At 46.4% G+C, this 12722-nt stretch overlaps 1 protein-coding gene across 1 annotated transcript in view; it reads right to left on the bottom strand.

The window, feature by feature from the left end:
- Nucleotides 1–12722, bottom strand: part of CRACR2A (calcium release activated channel regulator 2A) — a 727465-nt gene that overhangs the window by 279368 nt on the left and 435375 nt on the right. Inside the window, exon 7 of the mRNA XM_085652578.1 lies at nucleotides 2442–2537. Within this exon, the coding sequence (XP_085508704.1) occupies nucleotides 2442–2537 (96 nt within the window). The remainder of the gene's footprint in view (nucleotides 1–2441; nucleotides 2538–12722) is intronic.

Consider the following 12722-nt stretch of genomic DNA (forward strand, 5'->3'; position numbering starts at 1 on the left):
CTGAATGGGCAGTGAGAATGCTACAACGGAAGTCTATTTATTACATTGACAAGTGTTTGTTATTGTCTTTCAAAGGCATTAGCAATCATAATTAAACAACATATTACTGGATGTGTGGTTACTTTTCCAGTGTATTACCTCCACACGGGGACTATGATAGTAAGATTAATTGGAACCTGGAGCACTTTTACTTCTTTGTCAAGTATATCCACTGACAGATGTTGAGACAGGACAGCTTTGACCATACATAGATGAAAATGTACACATTTATTAACACATCTAAAATCTAATACCTTCTCTCCTACATTTTCTGTACCTTAAAAAGGAGATAAGCTAAGAGCGTGTATTGATTATAGAACAATCAACATTATTGCAGTTAAAAATAGCTTTTAACTACACTTAATTCATTCTTATAAATCAAATGAAACATGCAAAGATTTTTACTAATCTTAATAGCAGAGGAGCATATCATTTAACCATAGTCCAAGGGGATGATGAATTGAAAACTGCATTTTGCACAAAGTATTGACTGTATAATTATGAGGTCATGCCGTTCATACTCTGAAATTCTCCAGATGCCTTTCAGTATTTAATTGATGAAGCCCTGTGAGGTTTTAAGGATGTGTTCTGTATAGTTTATATAGAATCCTCATTTACGCAGATTATTTAAAGACACATGTACATGTTCAGACAGTGTTGCGGACAGTGTTCCAGTGGTGTCTACAATCAAAACTTCATAGTTTCTAAGACAAATCCAGATGCGAAATTCAAGGGTTGATCTCGATGAGACGTGTATCGTGGGCAGATTTAATCAATTAACATCTTTACTCCTCTTGAGTCCGCTGCACCGCTGAAGATGGAATTCGCATCCTGATTTGTCTTAGAAACGATGACGTTTCTATTGTAGACACTGCTGGTGTCCTTCTCTGTTCCTTCTGGAGCTACCTAGCCCATGTCTTTCATTAGCATACACTGTACATCCTACAGTGCCGTAAGATAGGTTGCCACTTCCATTGGTCCTGAGGAAGACTCCGCAGAAAGGACTGAACAACCTTGTCTATATGGGGTCGAAACATCAACTTTTTCTTGTTAATGCAACCTGTACTATCTGAATCTGAGCCCAGTGGTGGATAAGCTCATCATTGAATTACGCTTCCACACAGTGTTGGCCTCATTATTCAGTTTTCATGTACTTTGTCAGACAGGTCATGTCTTTTAACATTGTAAATACTGTATAATTTGTATATAGCTTATGTCCATTTTTCACTATTCTTTCACTTCACAAGCAAACCCTTGAGCACTTTATGTCACTTTATCACCATGGAGCAACCCCTCTAAGTTGTGTACATGAGAAATTTAAATGATACATGTTCATATAAGCCTTGCATCGATAACCAAGTTCAAACTGGTCTTTTAGAGTTATTGTGTTTGGGGTTTCTTTGAAGTTTTGGTGTTCTGCACCTTCATGAACATTGTCAGTTAGAATTCTGTTATGTGTATCAGGATTTTAAGCCAGCACTCATTTATGATTTTTTGGATGATCGAGGAATGCATGAAAACTATGTATGGGATTAGGAAACAATTGGCGAGCAGACTGAATAGCCAGGAATGTAAACTGAGTGCACTCAAACAAAAAAATAAAAAGATCAGCTAAGATCACTGGTGTACTTCTTCTCTGGCCATTCAGCACACCTCTAGTAATTGCAACTGTATCCTAAGATCAGGCTTACTGCCATTGGTAAGTGCCATCAAGAATAACCTCTCTAATTCTGTTTGGGCATGCATCTGCTTCACCATCTACAAATATCTGCTCAAGGCACAACAGTTGTGATTATGTTAGGTCTCCAGTGCATAGAGATCTTTATCAGGTTTTATGTGATTCACAAGTGTGAGTAGCCAGTCAGTCAGCCAACCGTTAGAGGTGGAAAAACTATGTAGTGCAGTTGACAACACCGCTGATGTATATTAGCTTTCTGAAGGCTAAAATTTAGCAGATGAGTTCGATGACATGGACAACATAAACTAATTACCAAACATAAGCAACTTTAAAAAAGCATAGTTTAATTAAAAAAAGAGCATTTCAAAATGGATAATAACTTCATTATATCACAGAATGTCAAGAGGAATAGGTTTTATCTGAACAATTTACTAACACTACAAACACTCCGGACCAGTCGAATGAGATGTTTTGATGGGGTTGTCATCCCAAAAAGCATTGTACATATTGCTCTTTGGTTTCAAGAGCACTTCTGAAATTGGGAAGTAAGTTTATGATGAACATGTTCATAAACTGTCTGGTTCCATTGCAGAGTTTTCCTTAATCAATAAACCCAAAAGCGTCCGAGATGAAATACTATTAGCCGACCGCACAACATTCAAGAGGCAATGCGAGGCTGTAGGGATGACAAGATGACTTTTGTATTATGAGAAAGAATTGTTACCCGTTTCTGTTTTTTGACAATTTGCTCCAGTTCTTGTTCTTTGGCTGTAAGTTTTTGCTCCATATTTTGGCTTCGTGATTGGAAACGTTCACTATCCTACAAGAAAACAAACAGGTAGAAATGAACACATAGACGCGAAGGAGCTTGTTGTCCTGAGGGCTGTCAATAATCCACGCGAAATGAAACAGAAAATTAACAAATACTGATAAGAATGATTAAGTGAACATTTTGGCTATCTCTTTGAAATGTGCCTATAGACTTCAAAATACACATTAAGATACACCCAATCACATGTTTGATAAACCTTTAGGGAAGAAACTGAAAAAATATCTGTAGTGAATCAATTTGCTGTTCCAACATAGATGCTCTAATGTCACACAAAACTACAAGGCTGGGTGCGGCCAAGGGTTTAAATAAAGGGACATCAGACCGCTCAGTCCAAGTCCACAGAGTAACCTCAATATTCATGTTGTCATTGCGTGCTGCACAGACTGATGTTGTTGGCCTTGCCTCATGGCAACTTGCCTCCTCAACCCCTACAGTGTTGTGCAGCATCATAAATATTCTGAACACTCACTGTGCTTTGGTAAGCAAGAAAAACTAGGTGTCCCCACTGCAGTGCCCGTGCTGCCCAGAGAAGCATTTCTTCATGTCGCAATTAGTAGAGTGCTGTAGGAGAGTAGGATGTGCTTCTTTTGCTGATGTTTCACTGTTTTTCGACTTTAGTCTGGCTGGGACCCTGCTATCGAGGGCCCCAGCCTAGCTGCTTCCTCTCTAAATTGATTGTATGTACTTTAGGAACACCACATTGGATTCTGGGATACCCTTATAAGTCCCTAGTATATGGTATACTATATACCCAGGGCATAGGTACCACAGAGGCCTCTCAGGGGCTGCAGCATGTATTATGCCATCCCAGGGAGACCATTTAAAATGACAGCACAGGTCTGCTACAGCAGCCTGTGTAAGGCGATATATGCACCCCTTACTCAGATATAGGTTCCCTATATCTATCCATATCACTGCACATATAAACCTACCAGTCAACCCTATGGCAAGCCTTATCAATCCTGAAGTCTGGGTGCTGGGTTTTATGTGAGAGGGTGCCCATGCATGAGCTGAGCACCTCTGCAGCCTTCAGAAACTTTATTCCAGGGTTGTTTGTGATGCAGCCAAACCATATACTCTTAAGTGCATTATAACCTCGCGGTAAATGCTAACTTTGGAATGGCTGCATGGAAACATGTTGTGTTTGGTGTCAAACACCTTGGAATCATACCTCCCTGCCAATAACTGGCGGGGGAGGTATGATTCTACCCTACTAGAGGGAGAAACATGACTTCACCGGTACACCCGGTACCAGCTTAACAGAACCCTGGCATCACAAAATGGATGCTGCCAGCCACAGACACGAGTCTGCCCTCCTGCTGCTGGACGAAACTCCGGCAGGGGAGGCCTGGACAATAGGTTTCCTGTAACCACCTCCCAGACAGGCTTCAGTGTATTGGGGCTGGGTGGGTGCACTCCAAGAGTGCTTTGATGTCTGCACTGGGGGCACATTTAGTGCCCCTGTGCATAGTCCAGCTCAAACCGGTTGCAGGGGCTACCAGCCCCTGCTCTGGTGCGAAACTGGACAAAGGATATGGGTGTAGCCACCACTATGTCCTGACCCTCCCATAGGTGGGTCCCCAGAGTTTGTCCCACCCCTTCCTTGGGTATAAAGTAGGAACCTCTGACTACAGGACTTTAGATTTACCTGATACAGAATCCCAGAACTTCTACTATCTACACGACGTTGGATGACTGAAAAATCTCCCTTGGAGTAAAGGAGTTACTCCCCTGCAAGGCTGGCACCAAAGACGCATCTGTCCGGTTTGCATCTATGCAGCTCCTGAAGGACTCCGAAGACTTTGCAACACAGGAGGTGGGTTGCCAAGCTTCCCGAGGCGATCCGTGCTCTCAGCAATCCCGAGATCCAAAGCCCTCGTGGGGACCGTACAACCCAAACCCCTGGACACCGTGCACATTTGCAGCAGCATATGCTTCTTGACAATCCCTGAGGCTGTGCTTTGGACTACTTATAGTCCAGACACCGAGCAGTGATTCCACCGAAGATTACTGGGCTGGTATTTAGTGATTCCTCTCGAGGTCCCTTCGCGATCCCTTTTCTGTCGACTTGTGGATCCCTAAGAAGGGTACTTTGACTTTCAATGGGATTTCCTGGTTGCTTCAGATGTGCCCTGACTCTCCATCGCTTGGGGAGTCCACAGTACCTTGCTGGTCCACACCAAAGCCGTTTTATTCTCACCGTGTGGGTTGCCGTTGCCAAGACTTGTTGGTCTCCAAACTGGACTCCGACCCCCCAGCACTCGACATCCTTTGTGGAACAGCTCGCCTGCAGTCTGTGGTCATCGCCGACGCCTCCTGGTCTCCGTGGCAGTGGAGTCAAGCTTCACCTCATCGCACCTGAAACACCTGACATCGGTGGGCATTCCTCTATCGTGCCCCTGGTCACTGGCAAGTGACCCAGACTCTGTCCCCTCTGCTTTCAGGTTCTTCACATCTTCGATCCAGGCTTGGATCACACCGGTAATTTTTCCTTTCCATGGCAGCAGCACTTTGCAGCAACTCTTCATTAACGACATCGAAGATTCCCGACACCATTTGACACCTATGCACCCTGCTTCCCTGGGTTAGGTAACACTAGTACTCCGGTGCTCACGTGGGTGCTGGCCTAAGAACCGTCTAAGTCTGAAAGGGTTTGCTCAAAGTCTTCTCCTAAGTGTCCTTACACTCTAAAATTCCAACCACGACTTTCCCATAGGATTGTACGGAGCTCTCGGCTGTGTGCTCACACTGCATGCGTCCCCCGTGGGTCGCCTGTGTCACTACTTTGTGTGGTTCCTTGGGGTCCCAGTGATTCTATGTGCTCTAGGCACTGTGTCTAGTCAAGTCATGGTTCTTATACCACTTTCTTAATATATGGTTTGGTCTCCCCCTGGGGCCCATTATATATTGTGCTATTTACTGTCGTTATAGAACTGTGTTATTGTGTGCCTTGCTCTCTATTCTCATAAAGAGTAATTAGTAGAGAGTGTTTAGAAATAAATACATATATTTTATATATATACCTTGTGTGGTTCTCCTTTCATTTAGTTATTCAAGAGGTTATAATTTGGTAAATCAAGCTGCTTTACACTCCTTCAAGACTTAGCCTGAAGGCTGCTCTCCATAGCTACCACTAGGATAGCTTTCAATAAAGGTTGTCTTAAACCTAATCATCAATAAGGGTTGTTTGGACTGGTGCAAGATGCCCACTATAACTAGTGGACAGCATATACCAGGCCAACTTCTCACAAGTGCCACTCAGCCTCTATCATAGTTTGTTGCAACTTGTTCCCTGATGGCCAGGCTCGGCCCAAAGGTTATAAATAAACGGGCTAGTGGTTGCTCGAGGCCACTGCCGGGATAGTGCCTGAGAGTGAGCGACTGCTATTAAATTTGTATTCCCTCTGTGATAGGCCACGCATCGTGTTCGCACAGCTGCGAACACAACACTGGCAAAGAGGGACGACTGTGTCCCCATGTGCAGACCATGCCGTGGAACTGGCAGCTGGTTTTTCCTGCATCGCCTCGAGCATGACAGGTTCTCTGTGGGCCGGCTGAAGTCACGCTGCAGCATTCTACGGCATTTGGCTGGCAGAGGAAGCACCCACCTGCGAAGGGGTGTGCACAGGCATGCGCTGCAGGATTGTGAGAAGCTGCCACTGCCTTACTGTGTGCCCCGGTGGCAGCGTGCCTAGCTTCCAGTGTGCGGACAGCACCACGTGAAGCGAGAGAGCTGGGCACCAGGCTGTAGCGCTGCTGCATCACCACCTGGAGGCCATTGGTCAGCATTGCACCTCGCAGTTGAAGGTCTGGCAGCATGCATGCTGCATTGCAGCTATGCGAAAGAAGATACAGTCTGAGATGGCCCAGCCTGTGCACACCCAAGGAACTGTTTTTGGTGGACTGTGCAGCTGAGTGACTGTGCAGTGATTTTGGCGCACGTTTTCTGGTCTGAATTCCATCATATCATGGAGGTGTCGGAAGCAAACACAGAGAGCATTGTAGAAGACAATACTGTGGTTTGAGAAAGACAGTAAACAACTGATTGTGCACATAAAGACATTAGCTGAGCGATATTGCCCCGGGTGAACTGCAGGGTGAGTTGCAGTGACTGTATAGTAGGGGGGTCGTGGATAGTTGTACCAATGGCCGGGTTACATACACGTGTATTCCAGGGGAGTGTGAGAGTCACACCCAATACCAGTAGCTCCTGTTACAATGATGGATCAACGGCCCACCCCTGGCTCCGGGGCCTTGGCCCCGTATGCTCATGTCTTTTGTTGCAGCACTCTCACCGTTTAGCGAACTAGCCAATCCAGCCATAGCAGCATTGAGATGGTGCTCCTGGATCGGACACCTCCAAACCTACTTTGGAGCCACCCATGAAACCGATGGAGCTAAAAGAGGTCGTTGTTGATACATTTTGGTGGGGCAGGCCTATATGACCTACTTGGGAACACAGGGGAGACAATTATTTTTACTCTGCCGTAGCGACCCTGAACAGAACGTTTTATCTGCAGCTCAATCCTGATTATGAGCATTTCAAAGTACGCCAAGCTCGTCAAGCTCAATAAGAATCCGTCAACATGTTCTGTGCCCAGCTCAAAAGACTGTCGAACATGTGCGTTGAACATTAACCAACTGGGAGAAATCCATACCCAGATAATCCAGGGATGCAAGTCAGCATTACTCTGATGCCTAATGGTAAGAGAGCCAGGCATCTTCCTAGATGACATTCATGTCCCGGCCTGCGCACATAAACTGTTGAACAGAAGGCATTTGAAATGGAGGTAGCCCTACTAGGGATTGAGCACCAGGATGAACCCTGAAAGAGATAAAAGTGAAGGAGGAAAAGGTCAATGAAATTCACAGATGCCAGGGGCCTCCCCTGTGTTGAAGCTGCAGGGTAATCGGTGTGGACGCTGTGGTATAGAACACTGTACGATGAATGTCTGCCCCGCGAGAGGGAAAGCCCGCTCCAATTGCAGAAACATAACTCATTTTGCCAAAGTATGCAGAGACAAGCAGCAAGGGACACGGGGAGAGTACACAAGAAGTACGTCAGCGGCTCTGCACCAACTGTCCCTTGACGACAGGAGGGCAGAAGATGCAATCGAGCCAGGCATGCAAGGCGGCCTGTTGACGACAAAGAGGACAATGATGTGTTTGTGGTGTCATTCACTGGGAAGAAGGGCAAAAGGGAACAGCCCACTTTCATGTGCACTGTGGAGGTTGGGGGCACCTTCATAATCGCCTTAATAAACACTGGGGAATCCGTAACATCAAGGACTCAGCACAATTCAACAAGATCATGTTGTGACCCAATCTGATCAATGGCCGTTCCACCAGAGCGAGGTTCCATATCACAGAGGGGAAGACCGGCACCTTGTTCGGGTGCCACACCACAGAGAAACTTAGACTGATGATGTTCTTCACAAAGCAGGAGAATGAGTCACATGCAGCAGATATGATGCAAGCGTTTCCCCAGTGGATGGCTCAAAGAAAAACAAATCCACCTACAGATTGACGATGCCACCTGACCCACAGCAATGCAAAACTGAAAGGTTCCGTTTCACCTGAGGCAGCAGGTGGAGAAGGGACCTGGAGCAAAAGGTGGTCATTGAGAAGGTCAGGGGATCCAACCTTGGGTGTCCCTGTTAGTGTCCCAAGCAGCCCTAAGCCATCAGAGTGTGCATCGAAATGAGGCTCCCAAACTAATATATTCGGCGGGAGTGACACATCTCGCAGACCAATGCCAACATTGCGACTGACCTAAATGGCACCCAATGGTTTTCGAAGCTCGATTTGAATGCAGGCTATCACCAGCTGGAGCTGGAGCTGGAGCCTGGCAGTCACTATATCACCACGTTTTCCACCCACATGGTCCTCAGGAGTTACCGGAGGCTCAATTTTCCCATCTCATCAGCTGCAGAGGTGTTCCAAAACATCGTCAGGGAGACCCTCTCAGGGCTAGTCAGGGTGCTGAATGTAAGTGATGACATTCTCATCAACGCCGTAAACCCTAAAGATCACCTTCTTCGGCTTAGAGCCAACTTGCAGCAACTGGCAGAGTGCGGACTGACAATGCACCAGAAAAAGTGCTCGTTCTACCAAAACTCCATGGATTTTTTTGGTTACATCTTCTCCAGGGATGGCCTGAGGGTGGACCTGAGGAAAGTTGAGGCCATTCAGAATTTGACCACTCCACAGCATGAGTCCTGAGTTTTCTTGGTAAGGCAACATACTGTGGCAGGTTTATGCTGAACCTGACCATCCTCTCTGAGCCACTGAGGGCCCTAACAAGAGCAGACACTGCATGGAAGTGGGGCTGCAAGCAAACCAGGCCTTCAGGCAGGTGAAAGAGGCCCTCCTCGATGATGCCACGATGGCCATCCCCAACGGAGAACTGTGCTCATTGTGGACACAAGCCCAGTTGGTTCATAGGTCCCCATTACCTATGTGAGCAGGGGGCTATTAGACACAAGACCTGACACACCCAGATTGAGCGGGAAACATTGGCCATCCGGTGGGAGAGTCACCAATTGTACCTGTGTGGGCATTCATTCTGAGTGGTCACAGACCACAAACCGTTGGTGCCGCTATTCAAAGGGTCTGCCAGGCTGGGACCCCGAGGATGGAGCCATGGGCAGTGCAGCTCCAGCCATACTCATTTGAAGCAGTCTACCGGCCAAGGGTGAACCAACCCTAAGATTACCTATCCAGGCAACATCAACACCCGAGGGCCAAGAGCAAGTGGATGATGATGAGGGTGCTGAGGATTTTGCTCAGCTGGTGGTGCACAGATCATGCCTAAAAGATCTGACCATACAGGGAATTCAGGAAGCAATAACAATGGATGAGAGCCCCAGAAAAGCTAAAGAGGTGCTTTCCAGGAAGCAATGGATGCACTTCCTCGAGGGAGCAAAAACACTGACACAAGATGAGCAGGTTCTGAGGTACCAGCTGTGCTGAATGCAGAATGAGTTAAGTACCAGTAAGAGTCTGGCAGATAGTAGTACCATGGACCTATGGGCCCGAGTGGTTGTCTTAGCACACCAAGGACACCACAGTGTGGTCAAGACAAAGGCAAGGTTGAGAGACAAGGTGTAGTTCCCTGGAATGGACACCAAAGTAGATGAGAATTTGTGCAACTGCCACTAGTGTGCTATAACCAGAGGGGACCCACCGCCGCCCCCTGTGATTACCGAAGAGCCAAGACTGAAGCTGTGGGCGAAAGGGAGCATTGAGTTCGGGAGTTTCTTGGACGGCTGCCTCACTGCCGCGCTCACCAACTCCCTTTCGAAATTCCTTGTGGTAGAGTTGGCACAGTCAACAGTGTTTTACAGGGTCCAGCCAATGTTAGAAAAGGCGTGTGATCTGGTCGGTCTCCCCGATGAGCTAAAGACGGGCGATGGACCTCTATATCAGGGGCAAGAATTCCTGATGTTTCTGGCCTCCATGGCAGTCAGGCACCAGAAGGTGATGCCGCAGTGGGCCCAAATAAACATGCAAGTCTAGCGATTCATGAGGGTCCTCGGGATTGAGGTCGACCAAGGAGAAGATGCTGAATGTTGCCTGCATTGGTTCCTAAGGGCCTATAGGCAGACCCTGCACAGTACCACTCGATGTTCACCATCAGGCGTGCTATTCTAGAGGCCACTAAGAGACAGTCTTCTGACAGGCTCTGAATGGCAACAGGCAGTTTTGGATGTCCAAGAGACGCAGGAAAAAAGGAGAGCAACAAACATCTTGGTGAGCTTCGACTGAGGGGCCTTCACCCCACAACTCAGAGTGGGAGATCATGTGATCATGAAACACCATCACCCATGATGGAAGTTCCAGACCCCCTTTGAGACTGAAACATGGCAAGTGGTAAAACTTTGCAACACCATGGTTACTGTCCAGAGGGGAAATCCCACCTATGTCCGGAATGTGTCATGTTTCAAAAGGGTGGCTAACCCATGAGACTGACGAGGAGCGGAGGAAGGTGAGGTTGCTAGCAGAGAACATTTGTTCATGGACTGTACATAAGGGCCAGGCACCCCAGTAAGGTCCAAGGACACTTTCATCTTGCCTGGCAGCCAAAGTGTGTCACTCCCCGCAGCACACGCCCAACCCTCAGTCCTGAGTCAAATGAATCGAAAAACCTGTTCCGGCAAGCAGGAGTGAAAGGCGAGCTAGGAGTCAGAAGTATGATCTTTGCACCAACTCAGTGCCTAGCCAGAAGCTGAGAGACTATATCTGTCAAGTTGGCTGGCCAAGAGGCTAGGGCCATACCAATATAGTTGGAAGGGATGTAGAGTGCCACCTGGCCTCTACCATAGTTTGTTACAACTTGCACCCTGAGGGCTGGGCTTGGTCCACAGGTCATAAATAAATGGGCTAGTGGTCACTCAAGGCCACTGCCGAGATAATACCTGAGAGTGAGCGTCTGTTATTACATTTGTATTGCCTGTGTGATAGGCCACAAATCATGCTCGCATGGCCGCAAACATGACACAACTCACACCCGCTCTCAGCTATGGGTGAGAGTGGTGGCATTCACACTCTGTGCTGAAGCATGGCATTAAAGGAACAGAGAAGTCCTATGGCTGAGCGGTGTCACAGGAGCCCAGGAAGAGATGCTTGCCACAACAGCTTCATCTAGCAGGGAAATCCTGCCACCACACACAGAAAAATTGACAAAAAAACCCTTTGACCTCAAAATCTGCCCCTGGTAGTGTTTTTCTTGCATTCAGGATTGTGAACTATTTCAATGAGAGTGCATCGCTGTGGCCTACATTATGCTTAGGAGCACGGCAGTTAACTTATCATTAGACTCTATAATTGCCCAATGACTCTGCCATCCCCAACACCCAGAAGTGAGAATATGAGGTGCCAAAAGGAGTAACTGCATGTACAGGCATTTTGACCAGTGAAGTAGACGCAGCACTGAAATAAAGCAGAACCAACCTAACCCCAATAAGAATGCAGCCGGCAGACCTCCTGCAGTACCATTAACACAAGCAGGTGCAACCACATACTCTGTTGCAATTTAGTGAGCTGGCGGATCATGCCATGGCAGCCCCCAGCTAGAAAACAAGTCTCGGTAGGTTGAACAGCTACTTTTGAGTGACATGTGATGCAGGTGCCATGGTAAAGAGATCCACGATGCTACACTTTTCACGAGAAGAGGTTTTCTAACTTTTTGAGAACGTCCCCAAACCAAATACAACGCAGCAGTAATTGCACTTAATTAATGCTTACAACAACTCTTATTATGAACGATTCAAGCTACAGACATGTGACAGACAGACCATCAACTGCTTTTACGCAAGCCTGCATGAGATGGTTAACATATAAACTAACAATGTCCTGTAAAAATAGGTCCACACACATATAATACATGGGTGTATTCAGTTGTATTCTGCCGCCAAATACTTTGTGAATCTGGCATGAAGCTGGAGGACATGCTGGCATTAACCCGCTCCTATAAACTATTGAATATCAAAGCCGGATAGATGGAAGTGACAATCTCAAAGATCGGCCTCAAAGCATACCAGGAATCACAGCCAAGAATTACAAGCATTTGCAATTCTATAGGTCTCGCATTAATGAAAGTTTGAGCTATTGGTGTTGCAATTTCTCACATTGTATGAATGGAGCTATTGGCATTGTAAATGGCAATGTCTTTTACCTATGTTTTATGGAATGTATGTATGTGGTGTGTAGTGGAATTATGTGTGTTGGATTGGATTAGTTTGTTGAGTAATTGTGTGGCATGGAATTGTGTGGTGTGGCGTGGATTGGATTTCTGTAGTGGAATTATGTGGCATGGTGTGCTGTAGAATTATATGGATAGTAAATATGTGGTATTGACTCTGCTGGAATTATGTGGAGTGGCATTGTGGGCTATGGAGTGTATTTATGTGGAATGGTATTTTGTGTTGTTGAGTGGTATGTAGTGGAGTTTAATTATGTGGTGTGCTGTTGAATTTTGTGGCACAAAGTGGAACTGTGCGGTGTGGATTAGATGTATGTGGTGCATTGTGTAATTGTGTTGTTGAGTTATGTGGATTGCAAAAGTATGGAGTTGAATTGTGTGATGTGGAACTGTGTGGATAGCTTTTCGTATTTATTGGCAAAAAAGAAGAAATTGGAAGGAGCTACGTTTCAGATCCCTGTGGTTGAGTG

The sequence above is a fragment of the Triturus cristatus genome, chromosome 4_1 (genome assembly GCF_964204655.1).
Source record: "Triturus cristatus chromosome 4_1, aTriCri1.1, whole genome shotgun sequence".
NCBI classification, from domain to species: Eukaryota; Metazoa; Chordata; class Amphibia; order Caudata; family Salamandridae; genus Triturus; species Triturus cristatus.